This window comes from Meles meles, chromosome 12, assembly GCF_922984935.1.
Source record: "Meles meles chromosome 12, mMelMel3.1 paternal haplotype, whole genome shotgun sequence".
Taxonomy (NCBI): Eukaryota; Metazoa; Chordata; class Mammalia; order Carnivora; family Mustelidae; genus Meles; species Meles meles.
Window position 1 is genome coordinate 12,783,427 of NC_060077.1, and position 17,647 is coordinate 12,801,073.

General features: G+C 46.3%; 1 protein-coding gene across 8 annotated transcripts in view; it reads left to right on the forward strand.

Annotated features, from left to right (window-relative positions):
* ANAPC7 (anaphase promoting complex subunit 7) overlaps nucleotides 1-17,647 on the forward strand; it is a 42,983-nt gene that overhangs the window by 21,462 nt on the left and 3,874 nt on the right. For 3 of the 8 annotated variants that reach the window (XM_046024661.1, XM_046024666.1, XM_046024669.1), the window contains exons 11-14: nucleotides 819-4,082; nucleotides 11,709-11,812; nucleotides 16,263-16,357; nucleotides 17,035-17,096. In XM_046024661.1, coding sequence (XP_045880617.1) covers nucleotides 819-1,008 — 190 coding nt within the window. In that variant the 3' untranslated portion in view covers nucleotides 1,009-4,082; nucleotides 11,709-11,812; nucleotides 16,263-16,357; nucleotides 17,035-17,096. Of the gene's footprint in view, nucleotides 1-818; nucleotides 4,083-9,826; nucleotides 9,887-11,708; nucleotides 11,813-14,284; nucleotides 14,420-16,262; nucleotides 16,358-17,034; nucleotides 17,097-17,647 lie in introns of those variants that run through there. The other 5 variants (XM_046024662.1, XM_046024665.1, XM_046024664.1 and 2 more) reach the window with 5 other exon arrangements.

A 17,647-nucleotide genomic window follows, 5' to 3' on the forward strand; every position in this document is an offset into this window, starting at 1 on the left:
CTAGAAGGCAAGGTGGGAGTCCCAAGGGTGGGGAGCTCTGGATGTGGGTGAGAGTTGTATGGAGGGTTTCAGAGAAGAGGTTACAAATCAGTCTGTAGTGACGTAAGTAGAGGTGGAATTTGCTAGCGATTGGACACCTCCTGCCCTTGGTGATAATCACAAAGGCTAGAGGAAGAATTGCTTAGAAGCCAAGTAAATAAATGTTCTGGAGACTCTGAACTTCGGGAATTTTGGCAAGTGTAGTGATTCTTAGCTGCTAAACTCATGGCCCGAGTAGAGGTAGCTTTGGGTCCTGGGGTCTAACCTAGGAGCTGACAGATGTGTTCCATGGTAAGCATGACAGTTTTGGTTGACAACTAAAATGCTGATGTGGTTAATTATATCATAAGAACATGAAACAACTTCACTCACAGAAAAATAAGTATTTTTTTTGTAACTTTGTAGCTTAAAAATCTGATACTGTTAAGAAATTACATTTGAATTTTTCTGTTAATGGTTGTTTGCTGCTTTTTCATTTGTGTTATCTAGTATCTTCCTCTAGCAGAATGCTGGGGTAAGAAGTGCAAAAATTTATAAGAAATACGTGGAGAAAAGTCAAACTGAGATTTCTAAAAATTAGGACAAGACACCTTTTTTCACTTCTAGTGGTGGACTCCCTCGATCTCGCCTGTGGAACCAGAGTTGTTTGGAGAGGCCAGGCGTTAGCAGTTTCTCTGTGACTGGGTGGTCATTTCACTGCCGTGCCAGGGAGATGACGCATCAGCCAGCAAGAAGCAAGGCAGAGATTCAGGCCTCTCCTTTGTTTTGTTGTCCCCTAGTTTGGACCCCAATGACCAGAAGTCTCTAGAGGGGATGCAGAAGATGGAGAAGGAGGAGAGTCCCACGGATGCCACTCAGGAGGAGGATGTGGACGACATGGAAGGGAGTGGGGAAGAAGGGGACCTGGAGGGCAGCGACAGTGAGGCGGCCCAGTGGGCTGACCAGGAGCAGTGGTTCGGCATGCAGTGAGGCAGGCGGCAGCTCTGTGGCCACACTGGCCTGCCCTGCTCTGAGCACTTCCGTGGACTGAAGGAGCCCGGAGGAGCCCGCTCTCTGGGAGGACAATGATTCCGCATGTAATTGCAGCAGGGGTTTCTACCCCTTGCTCCATATTTCTAGTAGTGAATTCATTTTTAAAAACTGAGCCTGACCGACCTTCCATATATCTCTATCCTCCCCTGCTCCAGTCAGGGAGGATCGAGGGAGCTCTCTGGGAGGCCTGTAGATGTGCCAGGGCTTCCGGGACAGAGTGCTTTTTATATAACTAATTTCTAAATCTGAAAGCTTGAGGAATAGACAAGAGTTTTGTCTGTGACATTGTGGGTGAGTTTAAAGGAGTGACCTATCACCCAGAGCAAGAGTGTCCTTTCCCATGTCAGACAGCAGCATGGGCTGGCCCTTTCAGAGAGGGTTTCCTGTTCCGGAAATCATCATCCTGAGCTGTCCAAACTTCCCTAGTAACCTTGCTTCCTTCTGCAATGTTAGTAATGCCTTAAGCTGACAGTTGCTATTTTGCAGAACAATTTTCCTATTTGCTAATCTGATAACTTGCCTATGAGCCTGGGCCGGATCTGAGAAAGGGGTGTGACCTAGAGCATGAACAGAGGCGCACCTGGGGTAATTAACTAATAAAACTGTTTTTTGTACAGTAATGGTGTTGGGTTGATCAGAATGGAAACCCTTTATAGATTCGTATTTTTCTTTTTTTGGAGGGGGGGGTTCTCTGATTCACAATGCATTGATTCAGCCCCAAAATTATTTCCCATAAATACACTCCCTTTCTTCCCAGAGTGTTGGGAGCCAGGAAAATTGGGAACTTCGGGTAACATTGAGCTGGTTCACCGATTTGCATTTTCATTGGTTAAATTCTCCTGGGACAGAGTCTTTGGCCTGATTGTGGCTGGTTCTGCCCAGTTCTGTCAAGGGCACTGAACAGATCTTACGGCATTCTGTGACGGGGTCAACAGGGGGCACATTCCCTGGGCTTGGTGCTGGGAGATTTCACCTACCCTCTTAAGATGCCATGCTTTTCACTGTACCCTTAACTTGGAGGTGAAGGGGGGGAGAACGGTACAGTTAGCCCCAAATGCTCACTAAAACAAAATTAGTCAAAGGTGGTACAAAATGGGATTTTGATATAAATGGAAAGTTCTGTGCTACAGTGTAAAAACAGTGGAAGTGTATGGTAGTTTAGGAGCTCAGAACGTGATAACTACAACCTCAAATGGGCAAAAATGTTACTGTTCGAGTATCTTTCAGTATGAGACTCAAAGCCTGGGCAGCACCATTTGATCAAGCAGTTTTTAAAGATCCCAGCTAGCAGTTGGGGGCGTTCCATGTGAGCATGCGGCGAGGAGAAGATGTCATCAGCCTCGGTGCTTGCTCTGGATGTAGCTTCATGGCCTTCAGCTTCCTCTTAGCAACTGTTACCAGTCAGTGCGTTGGGAAAAAAGGTGAAACCTCTTTGCCGTTTCCCTGGCTTGGGGATGAAGCCCCCCCCCACACCCAGTCTGTGTTGCCACGTGCCAGACTTGTTACTGTTACCCCTGAGATTCCCATGGGGTCAGGATGTGCCTTGGAGCCCAAGCCCTGTGTATTACCTTCTGTTAGCACCAGCATGTTCCTCCCCTTTCCTGGGCTGACCCTCACCTCTGCTGCTAGCCCCTGGATCATCCCCGGCCCCGCATCCCAGCAACACCCTGGATTGGATCCCTCTGACCCCTTGATGTACAGCTCCAGCATTTCTGTTCTGACCAGGCTAGGGTCAACACCGGACTGGAACTGCATTTTCAGCACAGCTGATGTGGGGTTGAAGACATTCTGGGTCCACATGAAAGAATGGGAGGACTGTGACTTAAAGGGTGCTGAAGATCTCACCTGGCATTGCTGCTATCACTTGGTCTCACACAAAAAAAAAAAAGTCATGAGGGCAGGGAGCCCCAGGAAGCAGGGACAGAATCAGGCTGCCCAGCTCACTGGCTGTCCCATTGAGCCACCTTCCAGATGAAGGATCTTGACAAGGGATGGGCTCCCAAATGCCTAATCACCTCGGGTACCCTCTGGTGTCTGGAGTTTCACACACCAGTAAGGAAGGGGAAGTTTTAACTGACCTTTTCCCCTAGCCGCTTCCAGCTTGTTCAAAGCCCCGGTGTGGAATCAGGTTAGGTTCTTTAAAAGTCCCTGCTCTCCCACTGTCAGCTATGGGTCAGGGGCCAGGTAGTTTGCTTCCATGGCCTGAGCTCGCATAGCTTCTGGTCTGAGGACAGAATCAGCCCGCAAGGAGCTCAGTGTGGTGCCCATTGTGTATTCCATTACCGTTACAGGGTAAATGTCAGACCCTTAGGAATTGTGCATTGATGGTACCACTCTGAAGCCTTTTTGTCTTTTTTCTCCTGGAGCTCCCTCAGCTAAGCCGAGAGGCAGGGTCGTAAGGAATGGTGCTCCTGCCCCTGTCTTGGGCATTCACACTCCGAACCCTTGCCATGTGCCAGGGATCTGGCAGAAATAGCCCCTACAGGTTTGATGTCAGGAGCTCTCCTTCCTAGCCTTAGTTTGGGAGCCATGCTCCTGCCAGTGAGTTCTTCCTCAGAGAAGGCGACCAGCTTTTGCCGAAATCTATCATTCTCAGATGATGCAGATCACCAGGCACAGTGTCAAACCTGAATCTAAATCCAGGGCTCAAGCCCAGGAATCTGCATCTTCCATCACTCCCACCTCGATTGCCTATTCTGATGCAGGCATTTTATGGTCCAAAGATTGAGAGACCTGGGGGAGGGGATTTGAAGGTCCCAGAAACTGGGCTTAACCTCAGAAGGCCTGTGGGGGCCTCACTGTAGAACTGTCTGACCAGGTCTTTGGAGGCCATACCCAGAACTGCTTGGCCAGCCCTGAGTCCACAGGCACTGCCTACTGCGTGGTGACTGCATTCTCTGTTGGCTACAGGCAATGAGGCCTGACTCCACAAGCGCCTCACCGTGGCCTCCGGGGACCATGACCTTGGCCAGGCCAGCCAGGAATCCCTGGCGCTGGGAGGGCCCATTGAGGTAAGTGCCTCACTAAGGTTTTCCACTTCTCTCTGTCCTGGGGAAGTGGATGGGGACGGGGTGCCCCAGCCACCACTTCCCTTCTTTGGACACAAAATGGCAGGTTGCTGTTGTCTAGATGCTTCTGAGTTGCTCAGGCTGCACTGCTAGACAGGGGCATGGTGTGGGGTTTTTCCAGATTACTGGAAGATGCCGGCTTTGACAACATAGAACATGTCACTTACTTCACAAATCACGCAGTATTACCAGGAACAAGCCAGAAACCAACAAGTTGGTCTCCTTAGCAGCCATTAAAACAGTTGGAAAATAAGAGTACCCTCATGTATTGTTGGTGGGAAAGTAAAATGATAGAGCAGTTGTGGGGGAAACAGTCTGGCAGTTCTTTAAAAGTTTAAACAATTACCACATGGTCCAGCAATTCTGCTTCTGGGTACGTAGCCAGGAGAACTGAAGCAGGATCTTCAGCAGACACTTGCACACCCTTGTTCATAGCAACATTATTCACAAGAGTGAAAAGGTGGAAATAACCCAAGTGTTAAATTGTTGGGTAAATGGAAAAGCAAAAAATGCAGTGTGTGTGTACACACAATGGAATACGATCCAGCCTTAAAAAGGAAGTCGTGTCACACGGCACAACATGGATGAACCTTGAGGACATGCTAAGTAACGGCCAGTCACAAAAGGAGAAATACTGTCTGCTTCCACTTACATGATCCTTGGAGAAGCCAAAGTTCAGAGAGAGAAAGTGGAATGTTGGTTGGGGGTGGGGGACAGGGAGCAGAGATAGGGAATTAAGTGTTTAACAGGGAAAGGTTTCCATTTAGAACGTTCTGGAGATGGATGGTGGTGATGGTTGAACAACAGGAATGTATTTAATGCCACCAAACTGAAAAATGGTTAAGATGATAAATTTTTTTGTATCTATATATGTAGAGAGATTTATAATACACACACGTATATGCACACACATATTTGTATTACTTATATGTACAAACTGTGTACACTTGCGTATGTATGTGTATAGAACTAAAAACCAATAAAGAAATGGCCTATAATTCTGTCATCCAGACAGCCCCATTAACACATGTATTTGTAATTATATATGTGTTATATAAATGCACACACAATGTTAAAATTCAAAGAAAGGTGTAAGATTAAAAATTTACCAACTTCCCAAACTACTGAAACCCAGTGTCTCTCTACAAAATAAGGGTTCTGGTTCTAACTTTAGAAAAATAGTTTTGAACTTTTACTTAATGATCTGTATATGCAAGTTACACTAAAGCAGTCATGCTGTCGCTCGGAGAAATTCCTGCCCGAGGTTGCGTGCTCTTCCTTGTTTGACAGTTCCGCAGAATTCTGTTCTGTGGATGGAACAGTTACTATAATCCTTGTGCTGTTGGTGGACACTTGTTTCCAATTTTGTATATAATTATTACGGTCTGCACTGTCGTGAACATGTTTTGGCATAATCTGAAGCTACACGGTCAAGTTCTTTGTAGTGTAATTTCTGGGTCTCAGACTATGTCCATTTAAGGCTTTGATGGATGCTGTCATATTGCTCCAATAGCTTGTTTCCTGCATTCTCACTGATAACCAGTGTCGTGGTTTTTTTTCCTTACCAGTTTTAAATGTGATAAACATTCCATCATTTTTATTTGCTTGAGCTGCTATTTGAGCGATCATCTGGGCCAGGCCACAAGGCAAGCCCTTTGCTTATGTTATCACATCTTAACCTTCACCCCTGAGCCATAAAGAGAATGTGGACCAACGAAGGTCCTAAGCTCTGCTGCGTTTAAACCTTCCCAGCCAGACTGTCAAGGGCAACATCATCACGACGCAGCTCTCAGCTCGTTTGTCACTTAAATCTTCCACTGTCTGTCTATAAACAACCCTCTGGTGACCTCCTTTGTGCTCACAGCTTTTTCCTTCTTTGGGCAAATTCCCAGGAGGAGGATCAGAGTGATAGTGCGTCATCTTTTTTGGAATGTTTAAGGGGTCTGGGTGGCTGGTCCTTTCTCTGTTCAGTGAATCTATAAGCCAAGACTGGCCCTGCAGCCTCCCCTTCTCCTGTTGGTGAGGCCTCTTCTGGTGTCCCAGTCTACCGACGGAGTCAATCCATTTACTGGCTTCAGGTTAGGGGTGAACCAGGAACTCCCTAGTCTCTGAAACTCCCATTTGCTTCCCTCAGTGGAGTTGAGAGCTTGTGGTAGACTCTGGTGATGTCTGCCAAGGCATCTGCCTTTGCTTTCTTGGGCTTTTGGGATTTGGGGCCCCTTCCCCCATAGGACAACCCTTCCTGGATCTAGTCTGGGAAATGTTTTCTAGACTGAGATCAGATGTTATTTGCTCTATCTAGGGCTGTGGATGACTGCTTGATGAGGTTTATAGTGTGTGGGGGTGTTTGCTGGCTACTTGTGTTCTGAGTACCTATGTTCTTTCAATGTCCCATTGAAGGAATCCCACTCTCCCCAGTAGGAGGGCTGAGCTTCTCAAAGGGAGGGCCTCTCCATCACCAGGTGGAAGCCTCAGGTCCATGGCCTGTCACTGGCTGTGTGGTCATGGGTAACTCTCAGGCTCCCTGTACCTCCATGTTCCTTTGGAAGAGAACTCAGAGTCTGGTTCTGTCTCCCTGTTGTTGGATGTGAAGGGGCTTTGTGGCAGGGATGTCAGTGCTCAAGGCTTGCGTGGAGCATGCGGGAGCAGATCAGCCTCCCAGGGCTAAACTGGGGATCAGTGGCCTACAGGCGGCTGGACCCCTGTTGGTGTTGAATCAACAGATTTGCCCGGAGCCCCTCTCAGTGACAGATTTAGTTTTACATGCTCTGTGGCCCAGAGATCATCTCCCATCTACAACCTCAGCCCACTCGGCCCACTGGCCCATCTCTCTTATTGGTCCCCTGGGGCCATGGGGATTTTTGTCCAGGAATTGAGTGGGAGTGGCAGCAAGCAGCCCTCTGTCCTAGGAGAGGCCTGTGCCCTCCAGCCTGGGTGGTGCCCAGACAGAAGCCTCATCTTGGATGGGCTGAAACCAGCTCACCCCTAGCATCCCGCAGGCCCAGGCTGCTTCCCACTCCCGTGCTATTGCTTTGCTGAGCCTGGTGGTGTATGACGGGAAGGGACAGAGATGACCCCTGTGTACAGCCCCATCTGGAAACATGAGCATATACTCAAGCCAGGCATGCATTGACCAGAAGACAGCTTCCCTCACCTTAGGGGAACCCAAGGGGAGCTACCTTGGAGGTCAGGGCCATGTGGAGACCCCTAAGGAGATCAGGAGAGCAGCGTTCTGTATAAAATACTTCTGCCAAAGCATCAGGGCCCACAGCCTGCCAGGGACCAGACAAGGATTTCTTTTCTTTTTTAATAAAAACATAAATTTGTGTAGTATAGCATACATACAGAAGTATATGAAACCATATAGTGTTTACAGAACCGCAGATCAAACACACATGCACACCCCACTCGGGACCAGAAATGGAATGCTTCACAACCCGGAGGTCCCCTTCCTCCGCACCTCGCCCCTGCCTAGACCTGACCACAGACCTTTCCAGCCCTCCTCTCACCCTCCACCCACTCCCCTTGCCAGAGGCAACAATTATTCTCAATTTTGTTTTTACACTTCCTTTATTTTCTGACCCTGGAAGGTCGAGTGAACCTTGGGCAAGTGGTGAGCTAATTTTTCTCACCAGCACAATAATACCATTACTCAGTTGTAGTTTTACCGTATCTTATCCTAAACAACATATTTATTTGCTTGTTCCTGAACTTAACATAAGTGGAGTCAGGTCTGTTTTTCCATGGTATCTTTGCTTAATGTTATTTTTTCAGTTGATCCATGTTAATGCTGTAACTCATTCATGTTTTAATTAATAGACATTTTTCAGATTTTACTTGAGAGAGAGCACCAGTGGGAGTGGGGGATAGAGGGAAAGGGAAAAAGAGGACCCCAAGGAGACTCCTTGCTGAGTATAGAGCCTCACATGGGGCTTAAACTCACAACCCTGAGATCATGACCTGATCCAAAACCAGGAGTTGGATGCTGAACCGACGGAGCCACCCAAGCCCCCTCCCCATCCCCCAGTGCATTGTTGTTAACAAAGTCCATAGTTTACTTACATTTTTTTAGTTTTTACCTGGTGCCCTTTTTCTGTTTCAGGATCCCATCCGGGATAGTACAACACATGTAGTTACCATTTCTCCTAACCATTCCTACCATTCCTCCTCTTGGCTGTGAAAGCTTCTCAGACTTGTTTTTGATGACCTTGACGATTTTGAGGACTGGTCAGGGATTTTGTAGGATGCCTCATTCATTTTTCGTTGCTGTGTGATATAATTCCATTGCTATGTAATCATATATAATAATCTAGTGTATAATGTTTGGTTGTAACACCCACACCTTACTAATTCTTCCACTGATGGACATTTCAGTTTCTGATCCTTGTTTCAAACAGTGCTGCTATATATACTTTCGTATGTGTCTTCTTGGGTTTTTTGGTTTTTTTTTTTAAGATTTTGTTTGTTTATTTGACAGAGGCACAGCAGGAGAGGGAACATAAGCAGGGGAAGTGGGAGAGGGAGAAGCAGTTGTATACATTTACAGGTACAGCAGCAGTCCTTTGGGGCACCTCGGTGGCTCAGTTGGTTAAGTGTCTACCTTTGGCTCAGGTCATGATCTCCGTGTTCTCACATAGGGCTTCCTGGTCAGTGGGGAGTCTGCTTCTCCCTCTCCTCCTGATCCTCCTCCTTGTGTTCACCTTCTGTCTCAAATAAATAAAGTCTTAAAAAAAAAAAAAAAACTGCCGCCCTTTGTCCCACTTCCTCACTAGCATTTGATGTTATCAATCCTTAATTTTTTGCAACAGAGTAGGTGTGAGATGATACAATGATTTTAGTTTACATTTTTCTGTTTTATTACAAGATTGAACATCATTTCATATGTTTAAGAACTATTTGTGTTTCCTCTTTTATAAAATCCGCCCCCCCCCCCACTTTTCTGCTGGGTCATTTATTTTTCTCTTTTTAATTCACAAAAACTCTTTATATATTCTAGATATAATTCAGAACAGCAGTGGCAAAAATTTTCCAGTTTATGGTTTGCCTTTTCATTCTCTTTATAGTATCTTGATTAACACAGGTCTTAATTTTAATGTAAATTATCAATCTTTTTCTTTAGTTGTATAGAAATAGAAAATAGTATTTATAGAAAATAGTTGTATTTTTTTAAAAAGATTTATTTATTTATTTATTTTTAAATTTTTTAAAATATTTTATTTATTTGACAGAGAGAAATCACAACTAGGCAGAGAGGCAGGCAGAGAGAGAGGAGGAAGCAGGCTCCCCACAGAGCAGAGAGCCGGATGTGGGGCTCGATCCCAGGACCCTGAGATCATGACCTGAGCCGAAGGCAGAGGCTTTAACCCACTGAGCCACCCAGGCGCCCCAAGATTTATTTATTTATTTCAGAGAGAGAGAATGAGTAGGGAGAGGGGCAGTGGGGGAGGGAGAGAGCGAATCTCAAGCAGACTCCATGGCGGGGCTTGATCTCAAGACCCTGCGATCATGAGCTGAACTGAAACGAAGAGTCAGGTGCTTAACCAGCTGAGCCACCCAGGCACCCTGTAGTTGTTATTTTCTTAGGAAATATGTATCTCAGGGCAAAAATCTTTTCTCCCATTTGTGTGGTATAAGATAGGGATCCTTTTTTTTTTTTTTTTTAAGATTTTTATTTATTTATTTGTCAGAGAGCACAAGCAGGGGGAGCAGCAGGCAGAGGGAGAAGCAGGTTCCCTGCTGAGCAGGGAGCCTGACTTGGGGCTCCACCCTATGACCCCAGGATCATGACCAGAGCAGAAGGCAGACGTTTAACCAACTGAGCCCACCCAGGCAGGTAAGAATCCAATTTTATTGATTTGTTTTTCATTTATGTTTAAACCTGTATAACCACCAATTATTGCAAAACAACTCCTCTCACCGACTTACGAAGCCAGCTTTGTCCAAAGTCAGGTGTTCCCAGATAAGCACATCTGTCTGCACTCCCTTCCCTGTGTATTGTCAGTCCCTTCCGTATTGTCAGTCTGTTTTCTGTCCTAACACCTACACTGTGCTGTCTTAACTACTACCACTTTATAAAAACTGTCAGTACTAGGAAAAGCAAGACCCCCTGATGTTACTCTTAGCAGTGCTTTGGGTATGTTTAGCTCTCTGTCGTTCCATAAAATTGTTAGTATCAGGGTCAGATATATTTTTTAAGTTAGATTCATAATTTTCAAAAGGGCATATGGTGAAATTTCCTCAGTCTGCCGTTCTCTCAGTTCACTCCTGTAGAAATGACAGTAGTTAAGAGGTTTTTGTGTAGTTTTCTAGAACTAATCTGAAGTTGCCCAAGCCTATGTGTGCATACCACCCCACTTCTTGTAGCTGCAGAGTTCATCAGCAGACTTTATTTATTTATTTATTTTAAAGATTTTATTTATTTATTTATTTATTTGACAGCGAGAGAGACAGAGAGATCACAAGTAGGCAGAGAGGCAGGCAGAGAGAAAGAGAGAGGGAAGCAGGCTCCCTGCCGAGCAGAGAGTAGAGAGCCCGATGTGGGATTCGATCCCAGGACCCTGAGATCATGACCTGAGCCGAAGGCAGAGGCTTAACCCACTGAGCCCCCCAGGCGCCCAGCAGACTTTATTTAAAGAGCAAATTCTTGGGGCGCCTGGGGGGCTCAGTGGGTTAAGCCTCTGCCTTCGGCTCAGGTCATGATCCCAGGGTCCTGAGATTGAGCCCTGCATTGGGCTGTCTGCTCAGTAGGGAGCCTGCTTCCCCCTCTCCTTCTGCCTGCCTCTCTGCCTACTTGTGATCTCTGTCAAATAAATAAAGTCTTTAAAAAAATAAAAATAAAAAGCAAATTCTTGGGGCATCTGGGTGGCTCAGTGGTTAAGCATCTGCTTTCGGCTTAGGTCATGATCCCAGGATCCTGGGATTGAGCCCCACATCGGGCTCTCTGCTCAGCAGGAGGTCTGCTTCTCCCTCTCCTACTCCCCCTGCTTGTGTTCCCTCTCTTGCTGTGTCTCTGTCAAATGAATAAATAAAATCTTAAAAAAAAAAACAAATTCTTAGTTTTCTTTTTCTTTTTTTAGATTTCATTTGTTTACTTGACAGAGCAATGGGGGTGGGGGAAGCACAAGCAGGCGGAGGGGCAGACGGAGAAGCAGGCTCCCAGCTGAGTTAGGAGCCCAACACCGGCCTGGATCCCAGGACCCTGAGATCATGACCTGAGCTGAAAGCAGCCACTTAACGACCAAGCCATCCAGGCGATATCTGGGGCTGCGTGTCAGCTTCTATTACCCTTTCCATTTGTTCTTTCATTGTTTCCTTCTGTTGCTTCGTTAGTGTTGCCGTCTTCTGCTTCCCTGCGGGGTCGCAGCACGCGTGCACCTGGGTCTGTAGCCGGCCGGGGTCTTTGCTGTGCTCCTGGCTGACAGAGGCCCCAGGCCACTTAGAGCAATTCCCTCTGTGCCATCTGGAATGTCCCTGAGTGGGGGTCTGTTGGTGAAGAACTCTCTGTTCTTGTTTGTCTGAAAATACCTTTATTTTACCTTGCTCCTTTAAATACTGTATGTTTTTTTCCAGGTTTAGAATTCTAGGTGGCCAGTAATTTTCAGCCTGTGAAGTTGTCGTGCCAGTTTTCCGGCCTCCACTGATCCTCCGAAGCCAGTGGGGTCACTCCTGGAAAGGTAAAGGGAATGGCTCCCTGCCCGCCCTGCTGCTTTTAAGATTTTCTCTTTGTCTTTGGTTTTTGCAGTTCACTCTACCACGTCTACCGCTGGATTTCTTTTCACTTAACCTGTTTGGGATTTGTGGAGATTCTTGTGTCTTGGATTACTGTCTTCTGTCACTTGTAGGAAATTCTTGGTCATTATCTCTTCAAACAATAACCTCCTCATACTCTTGTCGTCTGAAGCCACGAAGAAATGTACGTTTGACTCATTTTGTCTTCCGGGTGCTTTAATCTTTCTTCCATATTTTCAGCTTTTTTTTTCTTTCTCTGGTGCGTTCTAGTTAACTCCTTAGCTGTCTTCCACTTCATTTGTTACTTTGCTGTGTCCACTCTGATGCCACATCAGTCCACCCAGTTTTTAATTTTGGTGATTGTGCTTTTCATCTCTACAATTCTACTTGACTTTCCGATCGACTCCGTATGTTCACTTATAATTTCCTGCCTCATTTTCAGGCACCTGGGTGGCTCAGTGGGTTAGAGCCTCTGCCTTCCGCTCAGGTCATGGTCTCGGGGTTCCGTGATCGAGCCCCACATCCGGCTGTCTGCTCAGCGGGGAGGCTGCTTCCCCAACACCCATCTCTCTGCCTACTTGTGATCTCTGTCAAATAAATAAAATATTAAAAATTGCTGTCTCCTGCAGATTTTTAGGTAGGTTTATTGTTCTTTATTTTGTAAGATTTTATTTATTTATTTAAGAGAGAGAAAGAATGGTGGGGACGGGCAGAGGGAGGGAAAGAGAGAGAGAGAGAAGCAGACACCCTGCTGAGCGGGAAGCCTGACCTGGGGCTCCATCCCAGGTCCTGGAGATCATGACCTGAGTTGCAGGCACACGCTCAACAGATTGAGCCACCCTGTTTATTTTTTTCTTTTTTTTTTTTTTTAAGATTTTATTTATTTATTTGACAGATAGAGATCACAAGTAGGCAGAGAGGCAGGCAGAGAGAGAGGAGGAAGCAGGCTCGCTGCTGAGCAGAGAGCCCGATGTGGGACTCGATCCCAGGACCCTGAGACCATGACCTGAGCCGAAGGCAGAGGCTTAACCCACTGAGCCCCCCAGGCGCCCCTGTTTATTTTTCTTTATACAAAGTAAGCCAGGGTGTTTTTTGATCTGTATCTAATACTACTACTTTTTTTTTTTTTTTTTAAATATTTTATTTGTGTGAGAGAGCATGAGAGGAGAGAGGTCAGTGGGAGAAGCAGACTCCTTGCTAAGCAGGGAGCCCAATGTGAGACTCGATCCCGGGACTCCAGGATCATGACCTGAGCCAAAGGCAGTCACTTAACCAACTGAGCCACCCAGGTCACTTATATCTAATGTTTCTAATATGTGAAGTTTAGATAGACCTGTCATGTTTATTACTGCTGCCTTTCACTCAGAGTGCCTTGTTTTCTTGCATACTTAGTTCGCTTTTATTGTAGGCTGCTTTGCAAAATAATTGTGTAGATCTCCTAAGACATAAAATGAAGGTGCTTTCCTCTAGGGAGGATTGACATTTATTTCTGCCTGGGCCTTAGGTGTACTGCCTGTCACTTTAAATTCATGCCTTGAGGCTTCATAGACCACCCCTAAGCTACAGTTTGGACTGCACAGCCTCGAGAGCGGGTGTTTATTCTCCCTCGGGGTGGGTGTATTTTCCTGGTTCTGCTCTGCACCAGGGCCTATAGCCTACAGCCCTTCGAGTTTTGGGGAAGGAGGGCAGCTTTATTTCTGGTTTGCCTTTATCCTGAGCTGTTAGCCCTTTGGGGTCACAGCTAAATGTCCTATGAGACTTCTCACTTTTGGTGGGCCCTGGATTTTGACTTTGCTTTTTTCACCCTGTGAACTCCCCAAATCCCCACTCTCGTGTTTTCGCAACTTAGCATATTTGGAGAGGGGAAAAGTGACCTTGGAGATTCTGATGATCTCTCCTTGCTGCTGCTTAGGTTTTGGCCTGGAAATTCTGTACTATCTTGTAGTTCTTGGGTACTCTTATACAGATTAAAAATATATATATTTATCCCAGCACTTTATTTATTTTTAAATATTTATTTATTTGACAGAGAGATCACAAGTAGGCAGAGAGAGAGGAAGGAAAGCAGGCTCCCTGCTGAGCAGAGAGCCAGATGTGGGACTCGATCCCAGGACCCTGGGATCATGACCTGAGCCGAAGGCAGAGGCTTTAATCCACTGAGCCACCCAGGCCCCCCTATCCCAGCATTTTAAAATAAACTTTTAATTTTAGAATATTTATAGACATATGGAAAAATGAGCACATGGTGTGGAAGGGTCCTGTATACCCTGGACCTTGCTTCCCCCAACATTTCACAGTGATCTGGTACATTCATCACGGTGCTTATGTATTATTATAAACCGGTATTTATATGTTATTATTGGCTACAGTTCATAGTTCGTTCAGGCTTCTTTAGTTTTTGCCTCTCTCTCTTCCAGGATCCCACCCAGGATCCCATTTTATGTTCCGTTCTCATGTGTCCTGAGGCTCCTCTTGGCTGTGAGAGTTTCTCAGATTTTCCTTTTTCTGATGACCTCGGCGGCTTTAAGGAGTCCAGGCCGGGTATTTGGCAGGTTTGTCTTTGGGACTCGTCAGATGTTTTCTCTTTGATTAGACTGAGGTTATGTGTTTTGGGGAGGAAGACCACAGGTAAAATGCCGCTCTCTTGCTGTCAAGGGCACATGCTCTCAAGATGAGTTCACTGGGCTGAGGTAGTGTCTGCAGGGGTCTCCGTGGTGGGTGACTTCCCAGCCACACTGACGCGCTCTTGGGGAGGCCACTGGGCGCCGCTCATGCTCACAAAAGGCAGTCGCGGTTCACCTCCCTGGGGGCCGAGTTACCTACAGAAATTACTGGAATTTTTTCTGCATGGAAGATTTCTAGTTTCTCCTGTTTATGTCAGGATAGACTCATGGATATTTTTTTCACACTTTGGATTATAATCCAGTACACCATTATTTTGTTGCTGAGATTTAGTTTTGGCTATCCAAAGCCTTTTCAGTTGACTCCTCTGTCCCTCCGACAAACCCCATCTTTGATCGTTGCTTTTTGTTTTAGTACTTCTGCACTTCGGACACTGCAGTGTTCTCCAGGCATGTGTCGCACATTTCCTGGCCTGGCCCTAGAATCTGCCATGTCTCTAAGGAGATTTGATTCCTTTCACTGGAGAACGGCATGAGAAATTTCTACTGCAGTGTCCTTGCTGCTTGGCCCTCTCAGTTGATGGCGCAAGGAAGTACATGGGCACATACACCTAACTAGAAATATTTCATTTTTAAAAAAGATTTTATGTATTTGACAGAGAGACAGTGAGAGAGCACAAGCAGGGGGAGTGGCAGAGGGAGAGGTAGAAGCATGTCCCCTCCCCCGGCACTGCGCTGAGCAAGAAGCCCGATGTAGGTATTGATCCCAGGACCCTGAGATCATGACCTGAGCGGAAGGCTGACGCTTAACTCACTGAGCCATCCAGGCACCCCAAGAAATATGTCTACATAAACTCATCTGTATCAACATTAAATATTAATTTATGCTGGTATCTCCAACTGTAATTAATTACCATGTGAATCATTCTAGCCTTCTCCCCTTATCTAACCTCCCACTCCACTCCCACAGTGAGAACACTGGCTTCCAACATCCGCCATCTGTATCACAGTATTATCAGTTCCTCTCGGTAACCATCAATCCTGGAAGCTGTTAACTTCCTCCTGTTTTTAAAAAATGAATGATAATGGGGCGCCTGTGTGGCTCGGTGGGTTAAGTGGGTAACCCTCTGCCTTCAGCTCAGGTCATGATCTCAGGGTCCTGGGATCGAGCCCCACATCGGGCTCTTTGATCAGCGGGGAGCCTGCTTCCTCCTCTTTCCCTGCCTGCCTCTCTGCCTACTTGTGATCTCTGTCAAATAAAAAATAAAATCTTTAAAAAATGAACGATAGATATATCTATAGATATATAGGATATAAGCTGTTCTGCACTTGAATTATTTCACCGGCAGACATCACCAATTGGCTGTCATTCCTCGCTGGTTCACACAGATCTACCTTGTGTTTTGAAGGCTGCGTAATATTCCCTGGCATCAATGTTCTTAGTTTATTCAACACCTTGCCTCACCTCTTGATGGGCATCTGGACTATTTCTGATTTTTTTTTTGACAGAAATCACAACTAGGCAGAGAGGCAGGCAGAGAGAGAGGAGGAAGCAGGCTCCCTGCGGAGCAGAGAGCCCGATGTGGGGCTCGATCCCAGGACCCTGGGATCACAACCCGAGCCAAAGGCAGAGGCTTAACGACTGAGCCACACAGGTGCTCCTATGGTTTTCTTAAAAAAAAAAAAACAAAAACAAACACAAAACCCAGACATGCCAACAGGCATAATGAACACCCACATATGTAATACTTAAAGTGTTTTGGTTTTTTTGCAGATTTCGGAACTTTGTGTATGACCACACTTGGTTTCCACGGTGCACGGAGATTTCTGTTGATCTCTGCAGTTCCAGTTCCCTCATTTTCATCGCTGGTGAGTCATCTAAACCTGTCTCAGAGGCCACGTACTTGTTTCCCTGCTGTTGGTCCCTTCGGTTGTTCCAATGCTTTGATAAACATGCCGGCGGGACTCCTCCAGCAAAGGTGAGGGCTTCTCTAAGGTGGGCAGGAGCGGGCCCGCCGGGCGGTGTGGTGAGGTCCGTGCTTGTGTGCAGTGTAGCGGAGAGGGTGGTTCCCCGCCTCCTTGGTGGCACAGGGCCCATTTGTCAGCTGATGGGCACCAACGCCGTGTCACTGGGATTTGGCCCGTGGGGCTGTACGTCTCTTACTTATAAGCCATTTGTGTTTTCTTTCGCCTGGGTCATTTTAGCCATTTTCCTTTTGGTGGCCTAGTTTCATTTTTCAAATTTTTTGATTCATTTACAATTGACGGGGCAAAAGGGGGATTCAGCTGTTTTTTTCAAGATGACCAACAACTGAGCAAATGCCCCAGCTCCAACCTACTGAGCTGAACTACTGGCTTCCTCACACTCTCTCACACACCATCTTTTCTCATATTTGACTAAAATGTCTGCTGGTATCTTCATTATCATTAATATATGAATTACATATCACCACGATGTCAATTCCCTCTGAATCATTAAACTTACCTAAGAACAGGATCTTACCACGGACCTAGTAAGACTCTTAGGGCTTTCTGTTCTCTTGCAGGCATCGTCCCACCAGCTGCCTGAGTGCAGAGACGGTCGGAGTGTCGTGTAGCGGGCACAAGGGTGAGTGGGATTCTGGCTGCGTCAGGACTGCTGGTTCCGTTTTCAGCAGGTTATGAAATGGGAATTATGGAAACTGAATGGATGTTAGAATGGATGTTAGTTTATCAAATTTTTATTAAATATTTCTTCCTTCTCTGTAGTTGCTAGGATTTGTGCTTTTTATTAGGTTAATCCTTGCCTCGCTGCCTTTTTTTTTTAAATGATAAAAGAATCATTTTAGGTTATTTGGAAAATAGAGAAACGCCCCAGCTCAAACCCATGCCTGCTAGAGCAGCACGAAATAACCCTCAAGCGGATGAATCCGCTGCTGCAGCCGCTGCAGCTTATCCGCTCCCAGCAGGAGTGCGGGATTTGACACTTTCCGTCTGAACAGCATGAGAAGCCTCTCTCCACTGGAACCATCTCCAAGCTGCTGACAACTTTTAAAAACATTTGTCTCTCTCTGGAAACCCAATGACAAGACACACAGTTTGCCCCACACCTGAGTTGTGTGACACACGAGATCTCCTCCCTGGAAAGTCAAGTCTAAGACCTTCCCCCTGCCCCAGCCC